The sequence below is a fragment of the Coturnix japonica genome, chromosome 5 (assembly GCF_054131305.1).
Source record: "Coturnix japonica strain WE chromosome 5, WE-NBRP24, whole genome shotgun sequence".
NCBI classification, from domain to species: domain Eukaryota; kingdom Metazoa; phylum Chordata; class Aves; order Galliformes; family Phasianidae; genus Coturnix; species Coturnix japonica.
The window spans coordinates 42,073,782-42,091,214 of record NC_140667.1 but is presented as its reverse complement, the minus strand read 5'-3'; the positions used below and the strand labels follow the sequence as shown (position 1 = coordinate 42,091,214).

Sequence of the window (17,433 nt, the reverse complement as noted above, 5' to 3'; positions counted from 1 at the left end):
TCTAGAAGTATTTTAAATGCTACAGTGAATGTGCAGAGTTTTAAATAGCATCACAGCACCTTCTGAGAGCCTCAGATCCTGGTAACTGCAGGTGATGCGGGTTTGGCTATGATTTAATCTTCATCAGAAATACATGTTATGTTCTGCTTATGAAGAAGCAAAATTGGTTCTGAGAGGTTCTTAGTGATACCAAGCAAAGCATTCCCAGGTAGGCCAAAAGTCATATATAGAAAGAAAGGGACTCACCCAAGTGGAGCAGAGCTGCTCTGGCCATACAGCAGACCTTCATAGGAAGCAGCTGAAGTACAAGAGATGTTCCCCCTCCAGTAAGGCCCTTATATGAGCACAGGGTGCTTTCACCCTGGGTCCACCCCTCCTGGTCACATGTGGAGCACAGGTGTGAACAATCTGCCTGTGCTCCCTGAGCAGCCCCAGCCCTTCACCAGGTGCTCAATCACCAGCTGAAGCCACTGAGGTCTGTTATTTTTAAATTCCACTTGGTTTTATACGTGACGGAGCTCCTGAACTGGAGGCAGGGATTTACTTTGTCCACCTAATCAGGAATTGTGATGTGTTGTTTGTTTCTGCTCTCCCTTCAGAGCATAATGCTGCTGCTTCTGAAGTCCTGGGCAGGCCATGACGGTATGGCAGGGGCAGCACAGCTGTGCTCCTGGTCTGTGTCTTTTTTCAGTCACCTTTTTCTTCCCTGCACTCTCCCTCCCAGGGAGAGTCCTTCTGCTCCTTAGCACAGCTGTTCCTGGTGCACTACTCACACTGCTCGCTCACTGGAGCCCCTGAAGTTAAGTCCTACCTTCAATTCACACCCTGCTGTTTTTTCCTGCATGGGGAACTCGCTGGCTTTATTCACTTTTTTTTTTTTTCCTCAAGTTCCAAAATCTTGGAGAAAGAGGCAGACATTAAATTCTGCTGCAAAAGGTGAGAATTAAGGTTTTCAAACACATGCTGCTTCTTCAGCTGCTCTCATGGCAGTCAGTGTACGAGAAGGCAGTTCAAGGTGTAGCATAATGCAGTGCAGCTTTCCTTCCTCAGCTGCACCATCCTCTCCATGGTTATCGCTCCCAACATTAACAGCCACATTCCCCCTTCCCTCCCCCGCAAAAAAACTGGAGCCTTGTTTACCACAAGTTGTAAAGCCCTGAGCTCCACAAGCAGTGATGAGGCCAGCTGCCACAATTAGGAAGTGCTTCCTAACAGATCTCTGGCTTTTCCCCAGTGATACAGACCTCTTCAGCTTTACAAGATGCATAATAAAACTTTCTGCCTTTCTTTTCCCCCTGTTCTCTCCAGCTGAAAACCCAACTCTATTGTGGGGTTCCTCTCATCCCCATGAACACTCCGGTCATGTGTAGAGTTAGTTTTCATCAATAAATCACATAATTTTACCATGAAAAACCAACAGCTCTTGGCCTTTCATTCTGTATACTGAACAACTGTGTCAGTAACTCCTCATTGCCTCCAAAGCACTTCAATTCAAATCAATGTTTTATTGGGAAATAAGCCATCCGGCTTTATAACCTTTCAAGAATGAGAATTAGCTGGGCTACGTGGTTTTACACGAGACTGTCGTCCCAACCAGAGTTCCCAATGGTCCTTGAGCAGAGAAGACTTAAAGATACAGTCCCTCTGGGGTTCCCTCCTGCTTCTTATAGAGAACGTTCTCTTTAGACTTTTTGAAGTCTTCATTTGTTACCTTCATTCGCCGTTCCCTCAAAGCCATCAACCCAGCTTCTGTACAAATCGCCTGCAACACAGAAAGCCAAACAAGTTACTGGCTCTGCAGCCTCCTCCCCAGGGAGCAGCTCTCAGCAGTTGGCTGCTCTGTTTTACAGGGAGGCGACAGAGGGAAGTTAATGTCACGGGGTAACTCTAACATACAGAGCCCAGTTCACTTCACATACATGAGCTGCTTGTCTCAACCTTCCTCATCTACAACTGCATTTTTACCTGCTTGCAACATTGTCCTAAAAATGCTAAGAAGATCTGCATACAGTACAAATGGGATTCACGTTTTGAACCGTAAGCTGCGGTGACATACACACCTTAATATCTGCACCACTGAGATCATCTTTTGCCATAATCAGCTCGTCCAAAGTCACGTCATCTGCCAGCGTCATCCTGCTGGTGTGAATCTGAAAGATGCGTTTCTTGGTTTTCTCGTCAGGCAGAGGGAACTCTATTTTCCTGTCGATACGTCCTGCGCAGAAGAAAAGCTCACTCTTAGGGTTTTTTTGCATGCAGCTACTGGAAACAGAGCCGGATGAACATCTCTGATTTAGACTGAGAGCAACAGTCTTCACACCATTATCAATCATGTTTTACAGAAGAATCTGATGAGAGTTATGTAGAGCCCTTAAACTGAACTGGACAAAGAAGGCTCTGCGAAAGAAGTTCTGCTGGAAGCTCCTATCAGATGTTTCCATTTTGTCAGCTGGGACTGGAGTTGTTCCAGCTCCTACAGATCCAACTGTGTAAGGACACTCCTCAAAGATATCCTCCAGCTCCGCACTCTGCCTGTTTTTCTCTACCTTTATGCTGCCTTTTCTGAAAGAGGTTGATGGCACCAGCTGCAGTGCTCCAGACAAACCCAAATGATGGTAAATGAGTTTACCAGGCTGCTGGAAGTTCCATGGTTGCTCAAGTGACGGTAATAGTTTAAATAGCTGGTAGAGCATGGAAATGCCCTTTGTTAGTTTCAGATGACCCCACAGCTTGTCTTTTAACACCACTATAGTATTTTCTGCTCTGTCCTCAGGCAACTGCTCTTGACATGAAGGATAAGGCCATGGTGGTGACAAAAACTTCTTGCAAAGCACAGAACAGCACCACAGCAGGTGTTTCCTCTGAATTCCTTGGGTCCTTACGGAGCACTGGCTGCTCAGAGGCATTCTCTAACTAATTCAACTTGAATTACATTTGTTCTCTATCTTACCTCTGCTACCCAAGAAGAAAAGTAGAATATCTCAGTCATTTATACACACAAGGGAAGTTAATGCAACTCCTGCCTGGGTTTTTCCTCCCATTTAGGAACTGGTGAATGGGTTCTGCTTCTAACAGACACATCGACACAGCTGAGGTGGCGATTAAAGACAAATTGCTGACAGCCCATGTGTCTGATGAGCTACTTTGATGATGTCCTTTCACAAGAGCAGTGCCGTAAACAGCCCAGAATCCCCTTACCTGGCCTAATTAAAGCTGGATCCAGAGTTTCAATTCTGTTTGTGGCCATGATGACTTTAACATCCCCACGAGAGTCGAACCCATCCAGCTGGTTCAGCAGCTCCAGCATCGTACGCTGGATCTCCCTCTCACCCCCAGAATTTGAGTCGTACCTTGGAGAGAACAACAGTCAGGATAAGCGTTATGTCAACCTTGGAACATGCCTCGCTGAGCTGCACACACTGACAAGCAAAATGTCCTTAAGAAGAACCAACCCGCGTCATCATGGGTTAGATGTTATAACAGGGTTTTCTGTGCTTTTTTAAAGTTTACCCATAGAAAGCAAAGAGCAGGTTTGCAGATCCAGTTCTGACACAGCAAATGAACACAAACATAAAAGAAAAAACGTTAACTCTTAAAAGGGAGCGCACCCACTCCACAAAAAACAAAGCCTGCTGCTCGCTGCCTTCATTTCCACACTGCAGAGGTTTTCCCTCACACACACAGATACCAAGGGATGCAGTCTGGTGCCTTCTGGTTCAGTCACTGCACCTTACAAATATGAGACCAGGTAACCTGCATCCAAAAAAGCCTCACTCGTGTTTGTGAACAAGTCTGAAGCAACAAAAAACATTTATGAAGAAATCTGAGTGTTTGCCATCAGTCCCATCTGTTCTACATATGCTGAAATACATGAGGCAGAAGCTCCCTTCTAGCAGAGATGGAGGCTAGTAACTGCAGTATCACATATGAGCATCACTTCATATCCCATCACTTCAGTTGCCTATAATGAAAGTATTACTATGGAAATGGTTAGGAGTTCAGAAACTGGATGTGGATACGGCTGCAAAAGAAGGACACGCACCTCTTTGTACCAATGGCATCGATCTCATCAATGAAGACAATGGACGGCGCGTGCTCTTCAGCCACGCGGAACAGCTCGCGCACCAGCTTGGGGCCGTCGCCCAAGTACTTCTGGATGAGCTCGGAACCAACAACTCTCAGGAAGGTTGCTGACGTTTGGTTTGCTACTGCTTTGGCCAGTAAAGTTTTACCTGTTTTTAATCACAAAAATAATTGTCAGTAGTCTGCAGGCTGGAAAAAAAGCCATACGAGATCAATGACAGACAATGACAATGATCAATGACAGTGGTTTAACAGTAACCAAGTGTGATTTACTTAACTAGAGCTAGCTCAGCACAAAGTCACAGATACCTGTGCCAGGGGGGCCGTACAGAATGACGCCTTTGGGTGGTTTTATACCCATCTCTTCATAGTACTCAGGGTGGGTGAGGGGAAGCTCCACAGACTCCTGCATCAAGAGAAAAACAAGTCAGTGTTTTCATGAACAGTGAACACTGCAAAATACCTGCGGAGTTCCTAAGGACTGCATTAATATAAGTAAGAAAGGCAAAAAGAAACAAAGTAATTGGAAGACAGGCCTTGAAAAACAGGCATCTTGGATACCTCAAATTGTAAGAACTATTCTACCCTAAAGCAGCTCTTTCTACTGCTTCTTTTCCGCGTGACAGATGGAAACAGTGAGTGTTCCCCTTCCTCCAACCTCAGGCATCACAACAACTCTCCAAGTTGGCAGACTGGCTCCCAAATGTTTACGGGAGCCCCCCAGAAACTTGGAGGGCCCTTCGTTAAAGGACACTTCCCAGTATAAGCTACCAGATACCACGGATGAATGCTTTAAAAACATTTGTGACTCTGAACGCCTATCCAAAGTGAAAGAGCTGAGTGAAAGGTTTCTGGCCACACAGTCTGTGAATGGGGATGCTACTAACTTATAACATTTTTCCAGGTCCAGGTGCCTGCCTAATGAAACTGAACTGAGAACTGCAGGAGCAAGATGCAAAACACCACCATGTGAACAGCAGCTGGCTCTGCTGTTACTCTTCCATACTTCTGTCATAATGGCCAAGTTTAGAGCTTACTTAGCAGTGGAAGTCAGCACACGATTACCTTGATTTCCTGAATCTGGTTGTCAAGGCCACCAATGTCAGCATACGTCTCTTGAGGAGCTTTCTCAACTTTCATCACGGTCACTAAAGGATCTGTGTCATCCATCAGGACTCCAATCACAGCGTGAACCTAATTCAAGCATGAAGAGTTGTCAGAAAGCAAGCAGCACGATTAACACCAGAACAAGCCTCAACCCAATGCCCACATGTTGAGGTGTACGGAATAAACAGCATTAATCTGAGATCGTGTGATCATGTGACTCTTGGAACAGATGCCAGTTAAAAATAGCAGACCTCGTGCTGCTTCTTTTCATCTCACTTCACGTGACTCACCTTATGGTTTAGCAGAACAGAGCAGCCCGGCTCTAGCAAATCCTTGTCCACAAAAGACAGAATACTGACGTAGTGTTCTGATCCCACCGACGTGGACACGATGGCATGGTTGTCATCAATGATCTCCTCCAAGGTACCCACCGACATTGGTGTCCCCCTCAGATCGTCCACCTTCGATCTTTCCTCCTGTTGTCAAGAAGAATTCAAGTAACAACTCAGGAGCACAGGTAGGAACATCACTGCTGGGTTGGTCCTGAGTCTGCGTGTTAACTTCAGATCAGGTGCTGCACAGTCAAACACTGGCAGCACATTCTAAAGAACCACAGGCCAGTAACAAAACCGACTGTTTTAGTTCTATGGACACTACTACATGGATAGGCACAAGAAGAATATTCTTCCTTCCTCTGCTGAACTTGCAAAGACTTCTAAGAAGCCAAAAATTGCTGCTGCCACATCTATGATAACCTCTGTTTGAACTAAAGGCATTAAAATGCTTGAAGAAAATCCTGCTTTCTGAAAACCAGCTGATGTTTAGTGTAAAATTTTAATGCAATAAGTTGGCTTACACAGTTGTGACACTCAATTTCCACTGCCTTTGTGTGAAGCAGTTGACACGCCAGCAGTCATTTTAGTACTAGCAGCTCACTCAAAACTCACCTCCTGTTTCTCTTCCAAAGGTTTCATTTGTTCTTGATTTCTGATAAATTCCTCCTCCATTAGCAGGTAATCTTTAATCCTCTCTAACTTCAGCAGTTTGAGTCTGCACTGTGTGTGAGGAGTCACTGCAATCAAAGCAGAACCACAGCGTTTCAGACTAAGTATGACACACCATCAACTATTCATTAGTTCATTGGGAGAATTCCTGCTTTAGGTTTGGGCTCCACCTGCAGCCAGGTGGGCCGGGGCTGTGCAAGGCCCAGCAGGCCGAGCACTTACCCAGGGGCAGCTTGCTGGCAGCATCTGGTCCCTTCGTCTTCTTCTTCTTCTTCCCCACTCTGGTTGGAACTGGAGGTTCATATTTCTTCTTCTTGTCCTGATGTGCAGAGAGAATTCCAAGGGAAAAAATTAATTAAAAAGTCAGGATATGAGCAATGAAAACAAAACACCAGGCCGGCCCGGCCCGGCCCGCCGCTCTATGTCCGCACCTTGTCGTCCTTCTTGCCGCCGCCGGGCCCGTGTCCGCCGCTCTGACTTTGCCCCTAAATGGGAACAAACACAACGGCCCGTTAAGCACAGCCCCGCACACGCCGCGGCCGCTCCCCACATCCCTCGGGCGGTGACTCGGCAAAACGCGTGTCAATAGCGACGGCTCCGGATCGTCCCCCGGGCACCGCCGAGCGCTCACACCCGTCCCCACACGCTCCCCCACTTCCCACCGCCGCGGCCGCCCCTCGCCCACAGAGCCCCCCAGCCCCGCCGGCCCCGCCGGCCCCGCCGCTCACCATCACCGCAACGCACCGGAACCGCCGCGACGATGGAACCAGGATGTGGCGTCACTGCGGAGCGACGGCAGCAGCCAGCGGGAGGGAGGGACGGGCGGCACCTGGCGGCCGAGCCGTCACCAACACAGCCGGCCGCAGGGGGTCGCGCCCCGCCGCTGTGTGCCGCCATCCGAACGGAACCGATATGGACCGTCCTGCCAGCACCGGGCCATCCTGCACCTGACTGTGAATCACCTGTGATTCTGGGGAAGGAATCACCCCAGATCCAGCCCACGGATGGACTGCTGGTTTAGGATTGAACGGCTGAATGCTTCGTCATTAACTACAGCCACATTCACATACACTGAGCTCGTTCCAAAGCTGCTCTGCAGGATGCAGTGAGCCATGAACTGAAGACAGTGAAATAATTCCCACAGAAAGAGGAATACAGGAAACAACCTTATACAGAAAACAACCCTGTCCCCTTATTTCCCAGTAGTATTTCTAAAGGAACATATGGGTGCTTTCTAAAAATGTCAGTGACTACTTAGAGTGTGGGTATGGGATTCTTGGACAGCACAGGCTGCCTGGCAAAGCTGTGCACAGATAATGACTGACAGCTCAGAGAAGCAGAAAGAGGGGAGAGTAGAGAGAGCTGCTGTTGGTGTAGGAGAATGGGAAGTCACTGAGACATGAGCTTCACTATGCTGAATTAAGAAGAAGATATGTTAATTTTAAAGGCTCCTCAGTGAAGTCCTGGCTCTGCATTAATCTGTTGGCTGTGGGCTGTAGTGTAATCCCCCCTCTGTCGTTTCCTGCAGCCCTGTAATCTAATGCTGCACAAGCATCTCGCTGTGTTCGCATCCTCTATTGAATAACTGCAGCTTCAGTTTTGTGATGCACACTCTGCTCCATCAGCCCGTCATTGCAGCGCTATCAGGAGGTAGGGCTCATACAGCTTCTAACTGTGTTTTCTGTCAGTAATGCAAATTGAATCTGCTGAATCAGTCAGATCAGTCATCCTCACTTGCAAACAAAAGTCCCACCCATGATTTCTTCAGGCTGCTTGTTGGGGTTCTGCTTTGCTCACTCATACAAAGGACACGCTTTCTAAGAGAACTTCAGAAACAAGAGCCAAAGCCCCAGTATGGGGCACCAGCACTTACTGCAGGGGCTGCACAGAACTCTTCTATCAGAAAAGCCAAACAACTGGAGAAGTTCTGTAGCTCCACCAGTGCTCTTGTGTTCTTTGTATCTGTTGCAGTTTCCATGCAATAGGAGGCACTACTTTCAGAGCAACCTACATCTATGAGATGTGTGTTGGGATCACGGCACAGCTGCGGCTGCGGGCACCCTGCAGAAGTGTTGCTGTTAATTAAATGTGAAAAGGGGACAGCGGTTGTAGCAATGTCAACATATTCTACTGTCAGCTCTCAAAGTCACGTCAGCTCACAGCAAACAAAACCTCCCCAGCCTGAGAGCAAAAGAAGCAGATGCCCGCTCAGAGGAACAACATTCCTCTGTGAAACACAAAGAATAGAGTGGTATGTTATATATATGTTATACCTAGAGTGGTATGTTAAACTCCGAGTGCTGTCTGCAGGCAGTATTACACAGGACAGTAGCTATCATCGGATCTGATTGAATAAGAATTTGACAAATTAATGTTTTCTTATCACCGATTCTATTTTTCTTATTAATATCTGTCTTTGTCAGTGCGTGCCCTTCACTCACCTGTGCCTCCCTGCTATCAGCTTCAGAGACAGAAGGTGTTTGCCATACATCACCAGCCCAGCATTGAAAGATTCAGGGCAGGAAAACAGCAACAAATGATGCGCTGTGAGAAAGGGCCATGGCAACATGACAGTATTCCTCCGCAGGCACACAAGTGAGGATTTATGGTTAGAAATAAAATTCATTAAGTGGTTTAACATTCTTAGATGCTTATTCTCCTTTCAGTGACTGTAGAACAGAGCTTGCCAGCCAGCAGAGGCTTTTGTCATCAGGAAGAGGCGCACTTTGCTCCAGGTTATCACGGCTTTCCCCACTGTTACTCATGTATTGTTTGCTGTTGCTGTTATTGATGGCGTGCGTCTGTGCAGCACTCATACAATTTAAGTGTCTCCCTAAACAGAAAGGTCACATCTGCAGAGGAAAATGAGTGAGACACTTACAAAATATAGACCAATTTAGCTGTGCCCGAGCTACTGATAAAGAGAGAGGGCTACACAGTGACAGAACGGGATGTGATCATGCAAATCACCCAGGAGGAAATATTTAACATTGCAAATCCAATAATAAACAGAAAAGAAAATGCAGCCAAGCTAAATCTAACTGCACACCAGGCGTACATGCAGCAGGGCTCGCAAAGAACAGTGTGACAGTTTGTGAACACTTGAAGAACATAGCCACCAAGAAGGGAGAGGCAGAATGTACTTGAGAATGCTGGGGTAACAGAAAGAAATAGAACAAAGTCGTAGCGCTCAGCAATAAAGTACACTGAGATGAGAGAATGGAACAGTCAACTAGAGAGAGCGTTGGAAATCCAGATCCTAAAGACATCTGAAGGCCAATGAGCCAAGTGTTTGGGCACACACCTGGCCACGTCTGACCCTGGCACTGAGCGGTTCTGGGCACTGAGCAGGGACGTTCTGGGGCCCAGCAATGTGCCACCTTGTTTCCTCCTGCTGCAGCCTGCTTTGCTGGGTCTCCCATGTCAAGAATTACTCTCTTTGTGGCCTTTGTAGCTCAGGATGCTCCTTTTGTAAACACACAAGGTATGTATGAGATTTGAAAATGGATCTCTCGAGCACATTTAATTGTGAGTGAATGCAGCACTGCACAGTGGAACACACGGGTCGCTCTAAAAGTAATGCCTCCTGTTTATTTCCATGGAAACTACGTAGTTATACCAGATACCAAACTGCTAATGTGCTGCTGTTAAAATACAAGGGATTTTTAAAATAACCTAATATGACTCATTGCCTTGTAAGGAGACTGTTTTTATTGACTAACTGCAAACTGTGTCTCCCCACTGTAATTGGAGCAGCTGAGCTTCTTTCACCTTGTGGCTGGGGCACTGGTTGTCACAATAGGATAAATAGCAGCAGAATAACGGTGGGCAAATGTTAATCTGTACAGTGAATGGCAGCACTGCCAATTATGGTGCTCATGAACTTCATTGAATGTCTGCAAGTAATTTAGCATCATCTGCAAGACAAGCTAGAAGCAGGAATCTCTACAGTGGGTGGATTTACTGCCCCAACCAGGAGTATTTTCCAGTGATCCTACTGCCAGTTAAGAAGTAATTGTCTACATAATTATGGAGATGGTTGTGAATATTAGATCAACAGGCTGACAAAAGTCATGGTCATTTTAGTCTCTGGCACAAATGAGATTAACAATGGAGAAGTCCACTCATGGAGACTAACCAGATTTCCTGTACAACATAAGCACTCTTTATTAAGCTTGTCAAAGGAAAAGGCCACAGGGTATCCTGAAATAGCAGTTCCAAGAAAAACATTTCATCTGTTTTTCTTTCTCTGAATAGGTCAGTGTGTGGCGTTGCCCTGGCAGTTTGCTCTGTAGACTCCGGCAGTGTGGAATGACAGCCAGGTCTGAGCAGCCCTGGCAGGTAAGGAGGCAGGGCTGGGTCCCTGCTAAAGAGAGGGGCCTGAATCTGGAGTGGTGAAACTCTCTGGGGTTCTGGGCCAGCAGGGGGAGGTGGGTGCGGGCACAGTTCTGCACAGCAGCCAGGTCTGAGCTGCAGTACCCAGAAACCTGTGATGTTCCACGACAGATGGGCAAAGGTTCTGGCCAAAGGCAGCACAGCCCCTGGGAGAGCAGCCAGCACCATTCCCTGGAGGTTCATAGCACTGAATACCTTCCAGTCCTGCCAGTCTGCAGAGTCCAAACACTCTCCCCTAGAAGAGATTCTTCCCAAAGCTCTCTGCTGTCTCCTTCTGGTGTTGTTGCTGTGAAGGCCAGCAATAACCCAGCCCCATGTTAACAGCTGCTGGCTGTGATGCCATGAGCAACACGAGCAGCACTGCCAACCCCAAATCCCCAGACAAGCTGAAAACACCAAAATGAGAATAGTGAATTTTTCTGTGATTATTAAACTCACATTTTAACAGTTCCTCTGCCCTTAGCTTTATCACACTTACAGCGTGCACCAGAACCTTGTGTTCAGGCTTTCCTGTGTCACCATGAGAGTATAATTTCCTTCATGAGATGCTCCCAGATCACAGTAATGCGTGGGCTGGGACTTCCCAGGAAAGTGTTCAACATTTTCAGTGCTCCAATAAAACCAGCACTGACTGTAACCCTGATTACTGCCGATTGCTCCAGCAGCAAAGTGGAGAGCTCGCAAGACAGTGATAAAACAGAGGGGGCTGCCTGGCTGTACAGAGGGCAGCAGCAGCTGAAGTGATGAAGGGAGCGGCAGGGCGTTATGGTGCCATGCTGCCTGGCTGATGTACTGATGGTTTTCAGCTGATTCCTCTCACCTGTAACCAGAGAAGAGATTTCCTGAAGGGGACAGTGAGAGACTGAAGGAGACGTAGCAGTGAATAGAAAGAGGTGGGACCATCACTTCTTTTTCATCATTAGCACTGGGAAGCCATGGTTTACATGTACCCCAAAGTAAAAAAGGAGTGTTGGACAGGCATAGGTCTGACACATCCTCAGTTTTGTTGACTCAATCTTTAGCATCCCCACACAGCTCATGTGATGACCAGGCATCCCACCCACACTGTACCCTGAAGCGGGAGCACCAGCCCCAGAGAAGCTGGACACAGAATGATGACCCACTTCCCAGAACAGCTGCTGAGGAATAACCCAGTACTGGGAGCATCCAGAGCCTGCAGCCACCTGGAAGAAGATCGTGTGACCAGTCCAGAAAGCCAGAGACTTCCACACTCACAGTCCTAGCACAAGCTAAATGGAAATAGACCAAAACTACTCCCACCCGAGCATGAATGCAGTATTCAGGACCAGGTTCAGGCTGTTAAGTTAATTAAGCCTGCTGAATGTGACTCTGCAGCAGATCTGACTATGTGGGCTTTGCCCACAGTGAGAGATGGCCAGGGCTGTGAGCTCAGATGGAAATCCAGGAGCAGCATTAGCACAGATATTGAAGCATCCTCAGTTCAGAAAAGTAGAATTTGTTAACGGCTTTACATTCTTTTTGTTTGGCTTGGGCACATGAGACCAGAAGCATCTCATGCTGCTCCAGGATTACGTTACTAAGCAGCTATTGTGACAATTAGCCTTAATGGAAAAATCCTCTTTAAAGCATATTTCAGTCCCCTGTCTGAACTCTGCCTTTAGCTCAGTTATTCATTTCCTACCTAATTACCAACCATATTTCCTCTTTGCTACAAATCCACTACTATTTTATCCCTTGTTAAAGAGCTAGTCTGAAATGTCACTTCCTTGCTGCTATATACCTAATGTGTAAATTTCTTCAGGAATTCAGCTGGGATAGTTTGTTAAGCAAAGCTCATTAGTTTACTTGCCTGGATCGCCCACACAGTTCTCTGCAGTGGAGAGTGTGGGTGCAGAGAAACACTGCTGATCCCTCTTACCAGGTGCCAGATATTGCTTCCCAGCACACAGCCCTGCCTTCATTGCAAACAGCTTGGTGCTGCTTGGCAAGCACCAGCACGGTGTCTTCATTAGCAGTTTCTCCGGAGAGGGAAAATACCACACTGGCTCTGAGATATGACTAATCTATCAGCACTGTAAGTGTTTTGGGAACTACAGGGGGTGTGCAAGTCCGAGGCTGATCTGCAAGCCAGTAGAAGCCATTTGATGCTCATCTTTCCACTGCTCACCGCCCCCCTAAGTTACACTGTTGGGCTGTTTCTGTGCTCCTTTCCTAGATTACAGGGACATGGGGTGTCTCTGTGGTTTCAACACCAGAAGTACACAGAACTGCAATGTGCAGGAGATGGGAAGAGTTACCACAGTTGCCAGAGCAACACTTGGGCTTTGCGGGGGGGAATGTGCCAGTCTGATCTAGAAACTCACAGCAGCTCCCTTGCCCTTCACTTTGGGCTCCAATCTGCAGAGCCTTCCTTTTATTCCCCAGGGACAAGGAATTCAGTGATCCTTTTCTCCCTGTGCACTGCCTGGGCAGTTCTGTCACTGCAGCATGCCTGCTGCCTTTTTGCATCTCTGGGTGTGTCAGATAGCTCCTTATCCAAGCACTTTGCATTGCAAATGACAGTTTACTTACACTTAATTTGGTTTTTCATTAGAAGCCTCAGCCAGAAACCTCATCTTTCAGATGAGAGAACAGGGTTGTGTTGCTAATTAATGCCCTACCAATTGACTACACCAAGCCTAAACACCCAGCACAGGTGGCCACGTATTATACTCAGCTCCAAATTTGCCCAGGAAATCAAATGGAAATTACATTGGATCTTTTTTTAAAAAAGGGAAAAATTAAGTTAAAGTAAATGTTAAAGATTCTCTGAGGGCCTCTGCTGCTCTTAACAGTACGTTATTCCCATCGATTCATCTAGAGTGCTTGAAGCATGTCCAAGTTATGGTACGGAGTGAACCGATGCTCAAGGCTTTTCTTTTTCCTTTCTGTTGTGAACATGTGCCCCACTGAGCTCATCCCGAGCTTGCCAGGTAGCACACCCTTTCCTAAGGCAGGGTTAGGGCTGGCAGCCATCCTCCTGCAGCAAGGGATGACTTCCCATTAGGGCGAAAAGCACAACAGTGTTAACACAACGACTTTTACATTTTGCTCTCACCTGACTTTACATCATGGTACAAACTGGAGACACCAGCTGGAGAGACAGGAATGCTAAAATGGATCGGAAGGACACAACTGCCCATAAAACTGTGGCTACACTGCAGCCAGTAGCTAATGGTGCCATGTGTTGGAACAGCGTGGAGAAAGGAGGCTTTTAGAGAGAGGATCTCCCTGCTCAGAGGCATTAGCGTTTCCTTCGATGACTAAAAAGAGCATTCACATCAATCTGATGCCATTACGTTTAATGGAGCTGAATGTGTGACTTCTGCTGAAATAAAATAGTCTTACAGTAGTGGGAGGAGAGAGACGCACACATTTTGCATTGTAGCAGCCTCATGGGACAGAGAAGGCGGCTACAGATGCTACCAGGCTAATCGCAGAACCACGATTACTTGGCGCATTGCAGAAGGGAGCACGAGATGGGTACTTAGATAAATCCCCTGGGGAAGGTGACCAAGGCACAGACTTTCTGCAGCACTCCTCTGCTGCCTCCTCTCTCCTCTGTGATTCCTCTTTGCTTTCAGGGTCATGACATTAACTAAAGCATCAGAGCCCATATCATGAGGGTGTGGTAGAATTAACCTGCCCAGCAAAACAGCTTTACTCCCCTCCAGATTCAGAGTTTTGACTCTGAATAGGAGCTATGTGCAGGGGCAGATCAGTAGTGATGTTTACATAGGCTAGAAAACATCCCAAACTAAATGCAAAATAGACATCGGCCTCTGGTTATCTTCCAGAGCTGGGCATCTTATGATGCAGGGCCATTCTGGGGGGGAAGTAACACAGCTACCAGCTGGATTTGTACCATATCTCACTGCAATCACTCTATTCCTTGTACATTTTTTCATCACACCATTCAAGTAAATTTTGAAAGAATAGATGATAATGTGACTGGCAGCCAGATCTCCTGTTATCATTATGGCTCTCTGTTCAGTTCCTTATTACTCCAGGAATCTTCATTTTTACATGCTGCTTTAATTAATCCACTTATTTTCTGAATTTACAAATCAGATTTTCAATTCCTCAATTTATCAGGCTTGGAAGCCACTTGATTCATTCCACAGCACAGAATTCCCATAACATCTGATTATTATGGATTGGCTGTACATCACTGTCTCACGTCTATCATGTGAGGCTCATTTATTTCAATAATCAGAAGGAGAAGGAAACATTTTGTATTTAAGTCGCATCATTTTGGGCCCAGTTCAGAAGAGCATTTAAATCCACGTCTATGACCCAGCAGGTCACCAGGATTCAATATGTGTTCCAGCGAATTAATGGTGTGATGCTGTGCCAGGGCAGGACTGGAGGAACTGAGCTGTATGAACACAGCATATCTGCACCTTACAGCATACACCACACAGAAGAGCCACAATGCACCTCCAGCAAAGGTGCTTATCCTACGACATTGCACAGATGCTCTCTGCAGGAGTTGGGGGATGCTGGTGAGTGTTTTCATCTGATTCAGCAGTGTTTTTATCTGATTCATGCTTATGGGAGTCTTGGATGCAGATCAGTGTATCAGAAAGAACTGCTGAAGTTCTGCTGCAGATAACTGGTGGTAGAGTTGAAGGTGCACATCAGCTGCTGCTGTATCCCACTGCAGCCCTCAGGGCTGTGAGATCACTCCCTTGGACGTTTCTGTTGGAGTGCTGGAGTCCTGTGGTGCTGGAGCTGCTCGCATCTACTCTATGGCAGACAATCAATACTCATTTCTTCAGAAAAAAAACAACATTTGTTTCTTTGCTGTCTCTGTTCCGAAGGAAGATGGGAGAGCTATTCAAAGCTGCCATCATGAAATTCAAGTCCCAGATTCCTTTCCTGCATTATGGACAAGTTCCTGCAAAGCAGGATGCCATGTGAGTTTACAGCTTGGAAGCTGGGGCAGAGGGCCTGGCAGAGACATGTCTGCACCCAGCAGTCTGTGTTCTGCACAGCTGAGCTGGGAAGGGACAACTGTGGTGCTCAGGTCTAGGGAGCAAACCTGGAGCATCGGGTCTCCCTGACTGCAATGGAGTAGAAGTTAATAAACTGTCTCAACAGTTGCATTCATTTGGAAGGACAATTTCCTTGTCTTATAATTTGTGATTACTTTTGGGTACATAAAGATAAATCAAAAGCACTTAATGCAGTGCATAAATGCTACTTATAACCAGTGCTTTTCTTCTGTAGGTCTTAGTGTATCCAGCAAAAGTAAGCTACTGCAAACCATTCTGCTTCAGCTCCTTCCTCCTCAAACCACTGCTCTGAAGCAGTGATATTATATTCAACAGACAAGCGGTTAGAGTAGGAGAGCTAATATAAACTCAGAAATATATACTGAAATATAGAATTATAGAAATTATAGAAATATAAACTGTAGAAAACGTAACACACTCTTCCACCTTTTTTGAGGACGAAACTCGACTCATAAGAGAGAACCATAAAGAAGTCACACAGTCAAAGCATGTACGCTGATTTATTCATTATATGGTGGAGAGATAAATACTCATCTACTTTTATATCTCAAGCACAACAAGCTTCATTAGAAGTCTATTCAAAGCTCATAGCAAGCTATAGACTCAAAAAGAGTCAAGGGAGGTGTAAAAGCCATTGTCAGACTGCAAAGCTGTAATGAGTCATCTCTGGTGACTAATTGGCAATTACATTACAATGTTATTCTTGTTTTTTGAAAATATGTGGTAGCCTTAAACTGATGAAGAGCAATATTAGCTGTGATCTTGAGTTGCTGAAATACTTTGATACATTCTGGTATTTAATGTTAACATTTTCTGCACTTGTTTGAAGTCATTTTTGTCTATGACTTTCTGTAGAACAGGTGGAAGGCGTTTTTGTTTCTGAATACTGCTGTGGTGATGAAGGGTCAAGGATCTCTCAATTACAGTACACCTTTGCAACGTACAGCAGCAAATGGAAAGAAAGTGTGTTGTTTTCCTCCTTGGCACATCCAATTAACCAGCAGACTTCAGTACAAGCTGGAGCAAAACAGCCATCCACTTCTGCTGGCTACACATCTCTTTATCTCCAGAGGTTAACGAGGAAGATGGAGATACGCTGTGAGCTGACAGGATAAATATGTTTAGGCTGCATAAGTAAGACGTCAGTTCCAAGGTTTGATTAGAGACATCTTGTTAGGGCAACGCTTGTTTTTTAAAACCAAAGACCAGCTCTGTCAGTTACAATGAAATCTTGACTCAGACATGGACATGCCCAAATACAGGTGCCAAGAAGAACATTCTAAGGCTTATAAATGGGAGCCAGTGTGCGACTCAGTTGTATATTTGTTAGGAAAATATAAAAAATTCTGTTTAAAGAACACCCAGTATTATTGGTACCGTAGGAAATAATTGCCTAGATGGGCCCTGTGGATTGTCTCAATGTGACAGCCATTATTACATCACTGTATTTAAGTGGCTGGAGCCTCATCTTCCCACTGCAGCACCCCAATCAAGGATTGCTGCTCTCAAAACCTCCTTTTGCTACGATAACTGTTGTCAGCAAGTCCTGTGGTCCCAGCACAGACATTCTGATGTATTTGTCTAAGGACAACACTTCTTTCTTCTCAGACATTCATAGAGCAGCCTACACAAAACAAGAGGTCTGAGAGCTGTTCCTAGGAAGGGCAGACTTGTGTCTTGCCAAGCACACACAGCTTCGCCCATCTCACCTCTTGAGCTGCCTACAAGCCGTCTGGGATGTTTCAGAACCTGACAGGTCTCACATCTGACAAAGTCATTCCTGTTTCTGTATCATGCTTCATTTG

At 46.2% G+C, this 17,433-nt stretch overlaps 1 protein-coding gene across 1 annotated transcript; it reads right to left on the bottom strand.

The window, feature by feature from the left end:
* Positions 1-1,485: 1,485 nt before the first annotated feature.
* Positions 1,486-7,429, bottom strand: PSMC1 (proteasome 26S subunit, ATPase 1). Its single transcript, XM_015865350.3, has 11 exons — positions 6,939-7,429; positions 6,626-6,679; positions 6,417-6,513; positions 6,138-6,262; positions 5,481-5,666; positions 5,149-5,277; positions 4,393-4,489; positions 4,043-4,232; positions 3,199-3,350; positions 2,061-2,215; positions 1,486-1,762 (listed from the first exon to the last, which is right to left on the bottom strand). Exons 1-11 carry the CDS (start codon positions 7,089-7,091, stop codon positions 1,628-1,630), a joined length of 1,473 nt encoding a protein of 490 aa, XP_015720836.3. The 5' UTR covers positions 7,092-7,429; the 3' UTR covers positions 1,486-1,627.
* Between the last annotated feature and the right edge of the window lie 10,004 nt (positions 7,430-17,433).

Bases quoted from the DNA above. Each gene is read 5' to 3' on its own strand.
- PSMC1 (XM_015865350.3), bottom strand. From the start codon at position 7,091: ATGGCGGCACACAGCGGCGGGGCGCGACCCCCTGCGGCCGGCTGTGTT. The intron at 6,263-6,416 runs GTAAGTGCTCGG...CTTTGATTGCAG, and splicing joins TGCCAGCAAGCTGCCCCTGG to TGACTCCTCACACACAGTGC. The intron at 4,233-4,392 runs GTATCTGTGACT...GATTAAAAACAG, and splicing joins GTACGGCCCCCCTGGCACAG to GTAAAACTTTACTGGCCAAA.